Source organism: Rhopalosiphum padi, chromosome 1, assembly GCF_020882245.1.
Source record: "Rhopalosiphum padi isolate XX-2018 chromosome 1, ASM2088224v1, whole genome shotgun sequence".
Taxonomy (NCBI): domain Eukaryota; kingdom Metazoa; phylum Arthropoda; class Insecta; order Hemiptera; family Aphididae; genus Rhopalosiphum; species Rhopalosiphum padi.
The window spans coordinates 92,469,959-92,488,184 of record NC_083597.1 but is presented as its reverse complement, the minus strand read 5'-3'; the positions used below and the strand labels follow the sequence as shown (position 1 = coordinate 92,488,184).

General features: G+C 27.2%; 3 protein-coding genes across 3 annotated transcripts in view; 1 reads left to right on the top strand and 2 right to left on the bottom strand.

The window, feature by feature from the left end:
- The first annotated feature begins 972 nt into the window (after nucleotides 1-972).
- LOC132929107 (uncharacterized) overlaps nucleotides 973-18,226 on the top strand; it is a 147,088-nt gene continuing 129,834 nt past the window's right edge. The window contains exon 1 of the mRNA XM_060994217.1: nucleotides 973-1,433. Coding sequence (XP_060850200.1) covers nucleotides 1,361-1,433 — 73 coding nt within the window. The 5' untranslated portion in view covers nucleotides 973-1,360. The remainder of the gene's footprint in view (nucleotides 1,434-18,226) is intronic.
- Nucleotides 9,986-11,358, bottom strand: LOC132917658 (uncharacterized). Its single transcript, XM_060978497.1, has 2 exons — nucleotides 11,199-11,358; nucleotides 9,986-10,515 (listed from the first exon to the last, which is right to left on the bottom strand). Exons 1-2 carry the CDS (start codon nucleotides 11,235-11,237, stop codon nucleotides 10,096-10,098), a joined length of 459 nt encoding a protein of 152 aa, XP_060834480.1. The 5' UTR covers nucleotides 11,238-11,358; the 3' UTR covers nucleotides 9,986-10,095.
- LOC132929117 (uncharacterized) lies at nucleotides 16,565-17,568 on the bottom strand. Its single transcript, XM_060994228.1, has 2 exons — nucleotides 17,416-17,568; nucleotides 16,565-17,016 (listed from the first exon to the last, which is right to left on the bottom strand). Exons 1-2 carry the CDS (start codon nucleotides 17,449-17,451, stop codon nucleotides 16,633-16,635), a joined length of 420 nt encoding a protein of 139 aa, XP_060850211.1. The 5' UTR covers nucleotides 17,452-17,568; the 3' UTR covers nucleotides 16,565-16,632.

Sequence of the window (18,226 nt, the reverse complement as noted above, 5' to 3'; positions counted from 1 at the left end):
ACCACATTCCATGAAAAAATCAGTGCGTTGAAATATTTAAATTCAGTTTTCAGTACCAGGACAAGTATTTCGTTTAAAACTGTATATTTATGCAATACTTTTATTTCAACGATTATTACAGTTTATATACATATTATTATTATACTGTCTGTATACAAATTACGTAACCACCATGATATTTGGATACTTTATTTTAATAGTTTAAAGCTAAAAACCAAATAACATCAAACGTTTTTAATTTTAAAAAAGCTGATCTTTGAGTGAACACGTAGTTTAAATGTTGATAATTTATAAATTGAATTAAATTTGCAATTTTCTATATAGATTTGTATTTTAAAGCTTAGCCGTTTTTATTTATTAAAAGTAAGGTATAATAATATAATATGTATATTTTACACGTTATAACATGATATAATATTAGTTTCACAAATTAAAATATAATGTCTTGTCAAATGACAATTAACTATACCGTCTCAAATATGGATTAGTTGGTGTTTTTATACGATATAATACAATTAAAAACGATAAAACAATTTTTTTTTTTAATAAATTTAATTTGTATAATAGCTTATAATTTTGTATTATAATTATGCCATATTTATGTTGCACGTTAGGTTAGGTTAGGAATAGGAATCGAGTGAATATTTTCGATTTGGAAACTTAGCTCCGAGTAAATCTATGAAAATCTGTTTGTTGGAGACTAATCAATATTATTTTTGGACTTACGAGTCAATTAATTATTTAAAGCGTAATTGATGACAAAAAAAACGTATTAAAAAATAATATTAACGACGATATAATAATTTGGTTAGGATTGAAAAATAAAACTAATAAATAAACAAATAAACAAATAAACAAATAAAACAAACCCACCGCGGCGTACAACAAGGTCGCCACCGCACGTAATGTTTGGCCGCTGCCGGCCGTCAGATGGCGGTTTCTGCTTTCGTCGCCGGTCCCATCGTTGGCTGACGTCCCTTGAAACGCGTGCGAGTTCCAAGTGCGCCGCCTTTCCGCCCGGACCCTCCGAGCACGTTTTTTCCCCTCTCGTCGTACTATTCGATCGTCTTGTTTTGCCGTTTTTCATGAACGTGTGTGTTTTCACTTTTCCTGCTTTTATTTACGCGATGCACACCACTTTAAAAATCACGCACTGCCAGTGGCAGTAATAATTATCGTTTTATCGCGCACGTTTTGCGGGTTTGCAAACTTCACTGAAATGAGCGTCTATCGCGAAAACATAGAACGATTACGAAACTAGCCTGAAAATATAAAACCATCCGTAATTCATACGAAAAGTAAGACAAAACTATTTTTGAAAAGAACACTCATCGATTTCACAGATTTTCTCCGGTCCCCGATGGCGGACCGGCGAGTGACGTGGTACGTGGCCACGCTGTCTGCAATTATAATTTCCGTCGCTGCTGGAATAGGTGAGTACTATTACTGAGACGTAGAGACCACTCGACGACGGTTAATAGTATGTATGAATAGCAAAAAAGCACCATATAATAATGAACAATTTCATTTGCACAATTGTGTAGAAAAACGATAGATGACAAATTCTCCTCGTCACGGAATTCGTTAAAACTTAAAAGTAATCTCGTACGAATAATAATAATAATAATAATAATACTTTTGTTTTATTCCCTTGGTCTGTACAAAACAAGTCTAATATAACGTGCCTTCCTTAATAATTTAACTATATGAACTTAGTTTTCAAGTTCGAATTGTACAACAAAATACTGTTTTAATCGTCCGACAGTAAAACGGTTTATTCTTCGATAAACCGAACCATCTATAACAATATTATGTCATTACAAACTATTTCATAACAGATATTCGATAATTTTAGCTGCATTTGTACAACATACCAACAATTATTGCAAATAATTATCGTTGACAGATTAAGTAGTTATTTCGTTACGTAGTTCGACTTATTAAATAATCATATATTTTCACGAGAAAAAGAAATAAATATAAGTTATTGTTTAGATAATTCACTGCTATTCGGTGTCTAAAAGTTCAACGCGTTATCCCATTGTGATGGCAGTAGTTGAAATATTCGCTGAGTTGAAAGTTTCATTTATTCTTATGAAATATAATTTTGTTTTGACGTAGTTTTTATCTACCAAAAAAATTCTTTGAAACTAATTTCAACTTAAATTTGAGTCAATTAGCATTTTAATTAATATTTTCTTTGTTCAATTTATTTATTCATTATAGCATTGAAACTAGTTTTCTAAATCATGATATTTGTCGACGAAATAATAATATCACAATGATAAGTCAATGACGTGTTTATAATTAACCTATTTCTTTACGTTTATTAGCTCTACTTTTATTATATCCAAACCTTACTTTATTAATTAATGTGGTAACTTTTTTTTTTATTGTTGTTTTTCTTCTGATATGTAAGAATACGTGTCAAAACAGATAAAATTAGTTTAGCAATGATGCTTATCTGGTAAATTGTACGTAAGAAACAAATTAAAAACAATAGATTAAATTGGCATTAAACATTAAACTTTAAATCGAGAAAGAAATTGCATTCGCGTTAAGTCTTATCTTTTTTCTATTTTTTTCTGAGACTCCCGGGACTATTTTCTCGACTGCAATTCAAGGATGTAAACGATTTGCGATGTAGAACCACTTTGTTTTAAAAAATGTGTTTTATATCAATCTTTCTTCGCACCCTTTTACTTCAAATATTCTGGTTTTACTAACCGGAATTTATTATTGATATAATTTAAACAAAGTACAATGGAAAAATTGGTAAAAGAAAATCAATATCAGGATGATTTTATTTATAAATCGTACGGTTTTTTTCATATTGAATGTGTTAAAACATGTTACGGTTACGATTGTTGCGAATATATTTTACGATGCATCATACTTATTAGTTTACCGATTATTAAAAGTGAATAATTATATCAATAATTATTACTATTAATCTTTAATGGAATATTATAATGACGTAATATCTTACGCTACACGGTGACATCATTTGACAAACCACGTATAGGTTGTAGAAGTTTTAATCATAACGAGTTTAGATTTAAAGCCGTTCAAAAAGGATTTAAGAAGAAAAACCCGATTACATCGGCCGTAAGCCTAATAAATACGGCGCACAATACATAGGTAGAAAAGGTACACTTATATATGTAATCGAGATTATCACAGAAATCGATCGTTATTTTTAGTCGAACAAATAGGTATAAGTAATACGTTTTTTATGTATGAAGGTCGGTATACTCTACGATAATGTTAATAAATAAAAATTGAATAAAAATTCGTCACACAGTCTACGATACCACAGTACACGATATAATAAAACGATAAAAGCGCTAATAAAGGACTTGTATATTTTGAGAAAATATAATGTTCACTAATAACCGGTAGCATGCGGTATATTATTATAACGTGCTATGAGAAAAAATTCAAACACGACACGGACACGCGACGACCGCGGTCCTGCACGGGGTGATATCGGGACAACGTAAGCGCGTGACACGTCGGCTTGACGAGATGGCGTATATTATTATGAACGCACTATGTGTCTAATGATGATAATAATAATAATATTGTATGACATTGTATAGTGGTGGGTAATAATGATTAACTCGGTGGTGCGTATGTAACGTATAATGTATGATTAAAGACGAGACACGTGTTTGGGAGTTTTTGAAATCCGTCGGTGCACAACTTACAGTGTATGTATAGGTATTTTCTTGTACCTACGTCGTGAGCGGAGTCTTATTCGGTCGAGTCCAAGTGTCTGGATGACGAGAAACGTGTGTCAAAACGTATATTATATAATATGGCCCTCTGCAGCAGTGGAGTAGGCCCGTCATCGCGAAGAGTTTTGTAGTGCCGAAAACTTTCGCGTAACATTGTTTTACTTACGTTCGAACGAACGAATGGATTAATAAACGAATGGTAATATTATATAATAACGGCATCTCGTGTAATGAAAGCCTTTTGTTCTCGAGGGCCGGCAGTGTAGTATATATAGTCTCCCCGCGTAGTCGGCAACAAAACTACCGAAGAATATTATTACATAATACATATATATATTATTGTTATTGTTGTGCGCGCGTTTTGTTTTGGCGTCATAACTAGTATAGGTACGTATTATTTAGTTTGAACATTCGTCGCAGATAAATAGACGAGCGCGTCGGAGGGCAAGGGCGAGGAGTGGGTGGTACGGTGGTAAATTTTACCAAGTTTTGGGACAGGTAAATGTTTTTTTTTTTACTGACATAAATATAAAAACGTACGATAAATATGTGCCGGGAAAATGTCGTTTTCACGTGTGCGTACGGGAAACGGCAAAGTGATTTAGGAGACACTCTCGCGCACTACGAAAGGTTTGCAGTCGACGGAATCGCAAAACTTGTTACCTACTCTGCGCGATCATGTACGGCGACAACACAACGCATAAAATGCACAGAATAATAATATTATAATTATTATTGTAGTGCACATAGAGGGAGTGCGAGTCACGGGACTGTCACATCGGTTTAACGCGCGTTCCGCTAGTAAAAATCTCGCCCGATGTGTTCGGCACGTTGTAATGTTATTATTATATTATTGCGAATAATTATTCTTGTCGAAGTCAAACGGGGCCGCGAGCCGTTCGCTAATTGGACGACCACCGACGATGCGTTTTATGGCTGTTATTGGTCCGGTCTAAAATGTACGCTAATAATTACAATAATAGTAATAATGTAAAAAGAAATAAAAAAAACAGTATATCTATTCGAATCTTTTCGTTTAATCCGTCCGTCGGCGTATTATAGCAGTAGCAATGGCGGTTGTGGCGTGGAGGTAGTTGAGTAGTTGTGGCAGTGGTGGAGGACATTGCCATTTCTTGTTTATAAGGGAATTATACCCGAATTATCGTAACGGTCGATCTTTAATTACATCAACCAAAATTATTTTTTTTTTTACTGTTATTATTTTTATCTTCAACTCTCTGACCCATATACGCTGGGTTTAGTGTAAACAGCTGTCAACCGCATAATTAATATAATTGAATGGGACGGGTTTTAAAAAGTGCGCTTTATTTTTGTTTGATGTTCAATTACAATGAATTAAAAAAAAACTATTTTCACAATATATATATATATATACTTATCATATAATGTACCTACATGGTACGCCGACGTGTATACATTTTAATGCAACGCTTTTTTTCATTTTAGCATCACCGGAACCTTAATTTAATGCAATCGCCGTTTGGGCGTATTAAGTTAACGTTACTGTACATAGAAATCAATAAAAAAGGAACTGTTTATTTTAAATTAAAATATCCATCAAAAAATGAAAAAAAAATACCTACGCATCATTTCTGCGAACGTTACGTACATTGTAGCGAGTCAGTAAACAATCAAATCTAACTAAAATATTTATACACGAATAATAAGTACACATATGACCGGTATCCGCGAACTGGCGTTTGAACTTAATCAGTTATCAGGCGCCATGGGAAAAATATAAATGATAAAACGCACCAACGCGTATAATTGAGTCCCCAGGGCGTTTTAAATTTTTTTTGTCTACATATAAAATACATCTTACACCGGTAGTCGTCAATTTGCCATTACGACGTGCGCAGTGCTATCGTTTCATTCCGCAATAATAATATATAATAGCCAATACACAATAACGTTACGGTAAAATGCGATATTCAAATGTAAATCATGACGACGAACACTGAATAATAAAAACGGACAAATGTATACCACAAAAACCGTCAAACACGATATTATTATATAGTAATATAATCGGATCATATTATCCGCGTCGTCGTGTTAAATGTTTATGATAATATTGTTACGACCGCTTGTGTATATCGTGGTGTCCGGGCGAGACTGTGGCTCATATTATTTCGTATTAACACGTGACGATAAAATCGATCCGACGCAATACTGATAACAATTACACGGGGTTCACAGAGGTCCGTCCGGGCTTTAAACAATAATGATTTGTCTCCGAATAAGCGTGTGAAGAACAAGCGATCGTAAACATAATTATAAAGCGACTGTACGCCCGAACGTCGAACACAATAAAAACTAAAAAACCCATTATTGCATAGCTGAATACGGTCGCAACGCATTCTTTATTAATCGGCGAAAACCAGACTAAACACTCCTCTGTATTATCCCACTCGGTACTTTAATAATATTATGCTGAAAGTTGTACGCGCGAATATTAATATAACATTATGCGTAGCTATATATATATATACTTTAGTATTTGTCCGCACTATATTATAATACACTGCCGAAAGATAAATTTGAAGGGACTATGTATAATGTACGAGCGAAATATTGTGCTAATGCGTCTCTGCGGTTTAAATACCACACCGAAATCAAAGACATAATATAATAATATATTGTATCTACAGTATGGTACAATGTTGTGTTATAAAAATAATGACCCGATTGAACCGTATAAGTCATATTGGTAATTAATATCACATACGTAATAATAATATATTCGTTATGATTAATTACTGCGCATGAACTTACTTATTAATAAAAATATATAATATCAATGATACTTCACTTTTTCTTTATGCCACACTCTCCTCTCTCTTACACACACACACACTATATTTGCAAACACCAGTACGTGACATGGGAGTTATTAAATTAATAATAAATACCAATACAAGTTTTCTTTATTTGATCAAATCACTTGTTTGATTAAGTTGAACATATAATTAAAAATCGTTTTGAATAGGTTTTTGTTCAAAGTATTCATTATAAATTACCTTGTTTTTTGTAAATAATATTTAATTTTAGTTAGTAAAAATATATATTTTGTTATAATACATTTATTATAATCGTACCTATTGTATTTATATTATGTCCTTTAAGAAGATGATATTTAAAAATATAACGACGACAATTATAAGAAAAAAATGATGATAAAACTTGCGATAAAGAAATGTTCAGAAATATGAATATACGTCAAAAGCAACACATATTTATATTCTAGACACATTATTTACTCAGTTTGTATCACAAGTCCGGAAATTGAAGAATATTAACATATATAAGGGATGAATATATATTCTGACAACTTTTGTCGTCTCCGCCGTCGACTCCACCTATGACAGTTTCTAAAATGTATCACGTGGACACTAAAAATGCATTCAATCATTTCTACGTGAAATCGGATTCAAAATAAAATACCTAGTTTAATGTTTATAATATGCAACCGTAATCCTAGTATAAACTTTATATATTTTTTTACTGTTATTGCAGTATTATTATACTCATTTTTATCCTTTACTATTTCCATAACATTGTTTACCATTAATTAAAACTACGTTTTGTATATTAAGCTGTACCTTTTCATGCGTTTGTTTTTCCAACAAATAATGAACGTATTTATAATGCTAATTCAATATTTGTTCTTAGGTAGCTACAATATTTTAAAATTGCTACAAATAGTGATAACATACCAAATATCGTTTAAAGATGAGTTATCCAATTATAGGTTTCAATTGCGATAATAATGTGTAGTAGCAACTATAAGTAATGTTACCAATGTATAGAATGTTTCGTTATCTATTAATATGCATTAACTATAATCGGTTTTGAATATTAAATATTAAGTATTATTAGTACTTCACGTGCTTAATAGTAAATTGTTAATTACATGCAACGTATGGCGTATATTATATAATCCTATTGGAATTAAAATATTATGAACAAGAATAAAAATTTTAATTATTGTGTAAAGAATTTCATAAAAATAAAAAATAAAGTTTTTTCATAATATTGTAATTACTATTTACACTTGATGATTATTGGTTTATATTTTACAAACGTTTTTTCGTTCAGATAATCAGGAAGTTTGAAGTTTTTAACTAACTATACAAAAAAAGTTTTTACTGAACAATTTTAAATGTTTGAATATAATACGACTTATTATGTGAATCGGTGTCATAAAAAACAAAAGAAAAAATAATAAAAATAATAATTAATGAATTTTACTGATAAGAAGTTAAACATTATTTGTTAAACATTCAAGTGATTCATTTTATTGAGTCATTTCAGTCATAATATAGACAATTTTATTTTTTTATAATTTAGTCATTAATACCAAATGTCATTTGCACTTGACGGTTATTGGTTTATATTTTTCATATATTTTCTTGTTTAGATTATCAAAATGTTTGTAGTTTTTATCATATTATATAATAAAAATTAAATGTTTGAATTTATAATAAGTTGACTTATTATTATGGGTCAATTTTATAAAATAATTATTATGATAATAGTAATTTACATGTTACCGATAAAATTTAAAAATACAAGCGAACCGTTTTATTTAGTAAGTATTTTCAGTTGTCTGCACAATTTAAAAAAAATATGTCATATGTAATCGATATTATAAGTTTTTTTTTTTACCATAAAACGGTTCCTAATATGGCAATGGTTGCCGTCAGTCATTCATTGAATAAAATGTAGTTTGAATTCATAGTGTCCAATTAGTTTTTTAAAATTATTTTCCCCATACAGTGATTATAACCATAGCGAAATACACAGCTTTTTTGCTTTAAATGGTGGAATGTTCTATGAAAATATTCAACGATTCGGTTTTTTTTAAATTTTCCTGATTTGGTGTTTTTGTTTTTTATTTATTTATTAGTTGTGTTTTAAATATTCTAATACTTAACACCAAACGGCATTTGTATTCACAGTGCGTATACATCGTATCACGATATTGTGTGGACAAGATGAAAATAAAAACAAAAAAAAAATATCGAATTTTTTTCGAGTCATTGTAATATGGTTATAATATTGTCGTCCGACTACGCAGAAATACCCTTCAGCGTGCGTCCAATATAATATGTGGTTATAAACGGCTACGACCTCGGTTACGCGTACACGCACACACGCAGTATATAATATAATATACGATACGCGGTGCTCCCGGGTTTCGTGTATACCTAATTAAATGTAAATACGGCGGCGACAAGCAGAAAGTTAGATCACAAACGCAAACATCTTAGCCGGATATACACTGGGCGAGAGAAACCCAGTCAATAGAAGTCAATTGACTGCCGACAAAATAATGCTGGCACCGTATTAGAATGAATTGTGTATGAAAACTCACATGTGTATTGTGCGAAATATATTATTGTATTATTATTATGTCATGTCCGGCATGTGTGGTTTTTATTGCCCTAAAAAAAAGAAAAAAAAACCGGAAACAGTGTTGCAGGTGCCCGAAATGACGATGAAAAATACAAGAAAAGATTGTTTTGTGTAAACTTATCTGTAGATAAATGTTACATAATAATAAAATATTATATTACTGTATTATAGATATAATGTAAAGTATAGTATATTATGTTTATTCACATTATAATGTCCACATAAAATATACGCAGTAGACATTATATATATATATATATACGCTTGTTAGGTGTTTTATGATTTAATTTCAACCATTGCTTTTCGGTTTTTAAATATTCGTCGGTGTTTGACAATTGATTTAAATGTTTAGACTGTTTTAATTTATTAAATGATTCATCATTTTATTAGATATTAAGATGACACGAGTATATTATTTATACGTTTTTTGTGTATCATGGTTATCCATTAGAAATATAGTACTATAGTAGAGTGTATAGTTGAATATAAAAAAAAATTTTTTTTTTGAATTTTATTTTACACCTCATTAATAATTTATGTAAGTAGCATATTCTATTTAATGCATGGCGCACTAAATCAAAATACCATATCAATAAATAGCAATTTTTGTTTAATATACAAAAATCTCACTAAAATATTATATATTAATGAATTAGCCAGCTGCCTATGTAGATATTTATAATATATTAATAATATTCTCTAAAAGAATGATATAATACTCGAAAAATTCTTATTTTTTTTTTTTTTTTTGAAGGAATTTTAAAGGAGTTTAATAATATTAATTTTGACAAAATATTAATGAATAATTATTGATGATTCATTTGTTTTATTTAATTCGAAATCGGTTACATTTGATTAATAGAAAAACAAACACATACATCAAAGACAAAAAAAAAACAAAGAATTAAAATAAGTGTTATACTAATATTGCTGGTGGTTGAGGAGCGTTGCCGAGATTGACTGGCATTTCATTATAATTTTTATAATTATCTAAGTCATCCATGGTACGGTAAATATTTTGAGGATATGAGTTTTGATAATTGACTGTAGGCTCAAATTCATTTGTTGCATGTAGATATCGTAATACTTTTATGAGCCATTTGCTTTTAGACTTGATTAGTTCATTTCTTGCCCGCTCTACAGCAGAATAGTCAACTTTTCCTGCGAAATATTCTTTTTGCATGTCGTTTAATTTCTGTGAATCGTTCATCAAATTATATTCAGCCTCTTGCATTTCAAACAAAGCGGCTTTGACTTGACTAAAATCTTGGTCTATTAATGGTTCCATTGTTTGTGCATTAATGTTTTGTACATTGTAGCTTATGATGGTCAACACCTAAAATTATAAATGTATTTTTTTTTTCAAATATTTGATATTTTTATAATACAATGAAATTGAACACCTACTTAATAAATATTGCTAAGTGAATCATTACTAACATTTAAAGTAAATGTCTGATAATAATATTGTTTCAAGTTGAAAAATAAACCTCATCAGAAAGTTTAGTCACAATATTGTGTTTATGTCAATCAATATTAAAATTAGATATTTAAATAAATAGTAAGGATTTTAGTTATTTTATTATAATTTAAAAATTGTACTTATAGGTACTTGAAACTTTTAACAAATATTATGTTTTATTCAAACAATGAAATTTTCAAATGCAATGTTTTCGATAAAAAAAATAGTTCAACAGACCACATAACTAATAATAAAATTATTTTTTTAAATAGATATGTAAAATATAGGCAGATAGACCATATTTGCTTAGAATCGTTTTTGAATGCAATGATTTATCATCAAATTCAAATTTAACACATATTATATTAAAAATAATTACTTCTAGCTGAGGTCATTCACATAGTTCAGCAAAGCGGTTATCTACTTTCCTCCTTTTTATTTTGCTATAATACTTATTATATTGTTCTATAAGTTGTTATAAATTTTTTTCTTATATATATATATTTATATTAAAAATGGTTTATTGTTTTAATTTATAAACTACAAAAAATACATACCACTAAACTGGCGAACATTGAAATTTTCTTGAAAGCCATTGTTGGCTGAGTTTCCACAAATGAATTAGATATTTATGTTGATTTTAAATGAATAACATATTCGAATTCTCCCAATATATATACACGATTCGTTTTACATTTGATCTCTTTAATTTGTTGACACAAGTGAAATTCGAATATTTTACGAATACAAAATATTTGTATATATGTATGTCTATATATATGTATATATAGTAAATATTTTGACAGGTATTCATTTTATTGTTTATACAGGGTACATAATACAATAATTCAAAACATGAACATATTTTTAATGGACTCAACTGTATTAATTTAATTCCTAAGAGTAATTAGTGGTGGTTTAGAATTATCATTTTATTTTAATAAGCGAGTTGAATATTGAAACTTATAACACAAATATTATAGTACATAGAAAGGTTTATATATATTTATTTATGTACATTGAATGTTGTAAAATATTTAATTTTAGTTTTGTTATGGAAAAGTAAAAATAAATAAAATAATTTTCCTTGACCTGTGTAATGGAACATCCTATATAGTATTAAATAACGGATAATTTAATGATGGATGATTGAATGTTTTTCTGAACTTAACAATTTCTGTTTAACTAGTCAAATATTAAAATTTGACAAACAGAAACGTCATTGCATATTTTTTAAATGCACATGGAAATACAATTAATATTGGCAATATGGAATTATAGCTATGACGTGAAGTTCGTGACAATCAAAATCACATACATATTTATGAAAATTTAATCAGTTATTTATTTTTAGTATATCAGAAATTTGAATATAGTTTTACTGAATTTGAAACAAAAAACATACTTAATTTTCCAATAAGTCTTTAAATAGTTTTCGATTATTTTTTAAAAACAAATTAAAAGTTCTTTAAATTCTCCTTTTAGCTTAAATAAATGTTTTTAAATTAATAATAATACATTATGTTTAACATACATTTGAGAAAGCTATTAGATTCACGATTATGGCTTTTTTTGTTTAAGTAGTAAAGCGATTAAAAATACCGAAATCCAGCTTAAAACTGTTTCATGTTCAATTTATAACTATTATTAATTCCACTTTTTTTTTTTTTAATTTAAAACTTTACTTATAAAATGGGAACATTATATTAAATATATATAAATTATAACTAACCGATTGGTCAAAATAATTGTAGATACCCTATGGATACATTTTTTTCGTTAGTAAAATATTCAGTATAATTTCTAAATCTATTTTAACAACTATTGGCTTAATGGGGTTGATCCCAGGTAATAATTTTATTAATTATTACTATTATTAGTAATATTATTAGCTGTTAATACATTTTGTTATATATGTATGAGAAAAGATTAAGTTAATTTGTAATATTTCATTGACTGGTTATGAATTTCCCATTTCAATGTTAATATTATTTGAATATATCCAGTCTCCGACTCAAGTTGTCTTTAGATGATTTGATTTGTATGTGCACTATGCAGGTATAGACAATTTTGAGCAAATAAACTATTATTGCAGATTGTAAAAAGTACACTGAGAAATACTTATAAAATAAAAATCAATAATAACAAATATATTTTTCTACTAGTTTGAATTATGAATAGGTTGAGGCCTCATAAGTGATTTATTTTTAATTTTTATTTAACATGTAACTGAAGTGCTGTTACTGGATGGTTTCTTCAACAAATTAATTATTTAATTAATCTTTTATTATTCGTTCAGCATTATTGGTTATTTTACAACCAATGTGTATGTTGTATGATTAAACAAAAAAAAAAAAAAAAATACATATGAGTTTTTTGTATTGAAACGATAAACTTAATTGTTTTTTAATTTTTAAAAAAACTATGAATAAAAATAATAAAAATACTAAATAATTTATAGATTGAATCATGTATTGTTAAATATATGTAATTATAATAACAAATCAATTTAATACGTTAAAAACGAAAAATATTAACTGTAAATACATATTAATATCCTGAAGAGTTTAAAAATATGAAGACATGTTTTATTTGTGGTTTTTTATAACCTTTCTAAAAAAAGTATTTAAAAAAACATTTATTGTGGATATTGAAAAATGCCTTTTTTTACTCGATGGAAATTCATATCATAAAACTAAAAATTAAAATATTTATTTAAAATATTAAAATTAAATTAAAATCATCATCAAGAAAAATTATGCTATATACTTAATACGTATTATCTCTTAAAATAAAACTCTTTATAATATTATGATTCAGACAATTTTAATTGAATTTGGCACTCAACCCATAGTTATGCATTGGACAAAATAATTTATTTTTATTTTTATATTCATATAGTATGACCAATTGTTATAGAATGGAAATTATATTATATAACACATATATTTATTCACTCGTTAATAAGAAATTATTCGAACATTTCGGCCTATAAAACAACATAAAATCGCATTTGGAAATGGGTAACTAATAGTAATATTTTTTTTGGTCGTCATATTAAGCATTATATTAAATTCATAAACTATAAATAAACTATAATAAATGTTTTATGACTGTATCACAATGTAACGAAGCCTAATTTAATTTTCTAGGGATAATATTAGTACTATGAAATAATATTCTTCTTAATATTGTTCCTAAAAGCACATAAATTAATTTACACCATAATTGGACCAACCTAACCTAAATGGAATATATTATTATTGTTTAGTTGATAATAGTCAATAGTTGAGTGAATTTTATGCCGATGATTATTTGCTACCACTCAACTCAATGACTCGTTTAGTTTGTTGGAAAAAACTAAAAATTATGAAACGATCTTTTAGTAAAATATAAATAGGCTTATTGTTGAAGTATAATTGAATATTTTATTCGAACATAATTTACGTGTAATATCAAATGTGCGTTCAGTGTAAAATCAATTACAATTTTTATTTTAATACTGTAAACATTTATGACACTTCGCATTTTTCATCACTAAACGATTGATATTGTGTACCATTATATAATTATCTAAGATTTTATAGCTCATTTTAATAATTTCCTCCATGACAGTTATGTTAAAATGCTGTAGCTGTTTACAATATGTATATATCATAGTAGTAACTAGACCATTTTAAACGTTCATCATTTTTCAGATAAGCCTGAATTTTAACTTACTCTGTCTTCATTGCTTTGTCGTAATGTTTAATACCTACCAATAAACGATTAAAAAATGTTATCTTGCTATCTGGGAATAGTTACACCTTTGGTGTTTATTTCTATCTGAGTTAATCGTTATTAAATATTTTAGACAATATTTAAGTGCTTACAGTAGTTAATTTTATTATGATAATTTATTTATTTATTTCAACAGAATAATGCACCCCAATGAGTATACCCATGAAGACTTATCCAAAAAATGTTTTTTTTACTATGAATATGATATTTACACGGATCTCGAAAAACAAACTAAAATCATGATAATATTTTCATAAAGTTCATTGTTTGTTGCATCAACTATTTATCTCAACTTATCTAAAAATTTACACATTTCAAATTTCAAATTTTTAAGGACAGAGAATTATATAGGTATATATATTTTTTCTTACGTATGAGTATGACGATTGAGTGATGGGTTTCATTGTTCCAGAAATAATAATATTGTTAGTTTTATACCTTCTGTTTATTATTAAAATAATATGCTTTCGTTAAATTATTTTTGACTATGAAAATCAAAGATATTTTATAATTTATAGGAACGTTCTTTGATTGGTAATACATTAAATTCAATAAATAAATAATAACTATTAAATAGGTAAGTAGTTTTTATTCAAAATAATTCTAATTATTTTTATTTGTGTTATATTTAGATGGTGAAAGAATGTTGTACTAAGACTATCTCAATAAATTAAATATTATTTAATATTGGGGAAATTAGTGTTGTTTAAATAAAGCAATAAAATACATTTTTTAGTATTAGGTATTTATAATTTTTATATACTGAGAACGTGAAGATAAATCATATGACTTTGTACATTTTAAGGCTATCTTATTAATTCTTATATTTTTTAATTTAGTTAATAATATTTCATGGTTAACTGTATCAAAGGTTTTTTTAAGGTCTAAGTACAGTTCACTGTTGTGCATTTTTATTATTATCTAATGCTTTATATAATCAGTATTATAATTTCCTGTGTCTACTATCGTTGAATGTACATCACGCTTATTAAATAATATACATTCCAGTTTTGAATTAATTAGAACATAATAAAAATAAAATACATTTAGGTTTAATAAATCAGGTTTAAAATAATATTTTAAATCGGAAATATCATTCATTATTTTTAAAAGTCTAATAAATATTCTTCAGTTAATGCTTATAACTTTCAATTCACGGTAGTCAGTAGTGTATTCTTATTAAAAGATTTACAGGGTTATAACCTTGCAATACAATTAAATTATTTATTTTTTGAAACCAACTGATCCAGGTCAGAACTACTTTGCCAACTTTAAAGTATTATTCACTAACTAATTTTAAATATTTAAATATTCAGACTACTGTTAACACTTATATGATCAATAATGTATAATGTAAATTAGGATGGTAAAAAAACGAAATGAACTTGTTTTTTTTAAACAAATATATACTATTCGTTGTGATGTTTTTTTTTTCATAGAACAGTAAAGTTTGTTTTTCAATGTATATATTATATATATTATAAACATACGAAAATACAAAAAAATAGTACATATTTGTATTTTACATATTTTAACTGTAATTTATTTATTTTAAATAAATAGACAAATTTCAATTAAAAAAAATTCTTAAAGAATAAAATTAAAAAGAGAAAGACACAAAACAAGAAATTCTCTCAGAGATTCTTTTCTATCCCCTAATGATAATAGTAAATGAAAACCAGGAAAAATAAATAATAATTGTTATTTTTCAATTAAACGATGCTTTTGATGTAGGGTGCAATAAATCGTAGCGACTGGCTCTAATAAAACGTCAGAATAGTTAGTTTTCCACTAAAATTTGTGTAAAAATATCAACATTTGAAATTTATAAATAAATAATAGTGTTATTTCTAATTACATTTTATTTATTCCTTAATTAACTTAATTTAGTATCACCTCAATAATATTAATCACTTGATAGAGCCACGTTTAAGTATTGACTAATTTGTATGACAATAATAAATTGGCTAACGCTCACATATTAATATGACTAATATATTTTCATATGTTTTATACATATTCAATATTAATAAGGTATTTAACATTTGTGTGATAATATGCCATAAATGTCGATAATAGTATAGGATTTTAAATTGGGAAATTATAACTTAATCGTTCAGGATTAAAAAAAAAAATACACGTGTTTATGTTTGACAAAATGTGGTAAACGAATTTATTAATAAACTACTAAAATTATGTAATATTTAAAAATTACATTAATAAATCAGGGTCGATGGGAATGTTGTCATCCAATGATACAGGCATTTGGTTTTTATATCCTAATAACATTTTGTAGTTCAATAATGCTTGACGGTATTCATTCATCTTGTCATCAAAGTGTTTTAAAGCTTTTTCGAATCTTACTTTGTTTTCTTTTAGTTCTAGGTTAAGGCCTGGCTGGTCTTTGTATAACGAATAGTAGTCGTATGCACCTTGAGCATTAAAACATATGTTGGCTAAAGCTTGGTTTAGAGTGTATATACTTTTCTTGTAATCGTTGTAGGCAGGTACATCCATTGGATAGTAGGGCATATATGGCATTGACATTGATAATGTTGATGGCTGGTAGACATCAGCGCAGGCATAAGCCACAATCTAAGAAAAATAATAGAACCCAATATTTTAATGTGAAACTGACATATAATAATAATGTAATATGTATATTATATTGCTTTAATTCAACTTTTAAATTACATCTTTAATATTTTATTTTTTTAAATGGAAATTTAGATTAAAATACTTATTATTATTTTAAGATAATGTTTAGAAAAATTCATGTTTGGGATGCGTATTTTGTTATGAATATTCAAATGAAAATTTAAAATATTCCAATTTTAAAATTTATATTATGCAAAAAAATATCTTACTACACTAAATGATTGTCTTAATCAATAAAATACAATGAATAGTATGAACAATAAGCAACATAATCTAATCGGTTAGAATTATTATAAGTTATTTCCTAAACTATAGTTATTATTAAAATATACGTACCAGAACGACAACAAAAACTGATATTTTAACCGTCATTTTGTTTGTTTGTAACAGTACTTTTTACTGCTGACAGTATATAAAACCAAAATTGATGTCTAGTGCAGAGTCTATGGGTTTTATACGATTTTTCATACAGCGTAATTTCGATCATGTTATTTCAGGTGTTTTCCGACGTGATTGTTTCCTGTCAGCTGCATTTCAGTATAACAAAACAAATATGGATTATGTTACTCATTTTATACTACCATAGTAAAGGTCGTTCTTGAAGAACTGCCATAGAACCGAGAACAAAAATGTTATTAAAACTATGACAGTCAAAGTCTTAATCTGCGAATGGAAACAGTTAAGATGAATTGATGTTATAATGTGATTTTTTTAATTTATTTATCAAAAACCATGTCATAAACTTGCAATACGTTAAATGTTGGTTAAATAATGGTAACCCTGTATATATATTTATATAATATATATTATTATATAATGGTGCGGAAGCGATTTGACTTTTTTTTTTTGACTTTCTGTGGAAAGTAAATATATGTTGTCATTGATATCAACATGTTTACTCTTTTAAATAAATATGCGTAATATTATAATATGAGTTATTACACAGTTTTTGTGCAAAACTAATGATGGTTATTGATTTGACATCTCGACTGGTTAACATCAATAATTTATATCAATAACTAGTAAACAAATAAACCAAAATATAATAAATAATAATAAATATATATATATTAAAATAAATTATTTAGTTAAATTACTTTTTATAATTTTAACTTTAACTTTAAATAATTATTATATTATTTTTCAA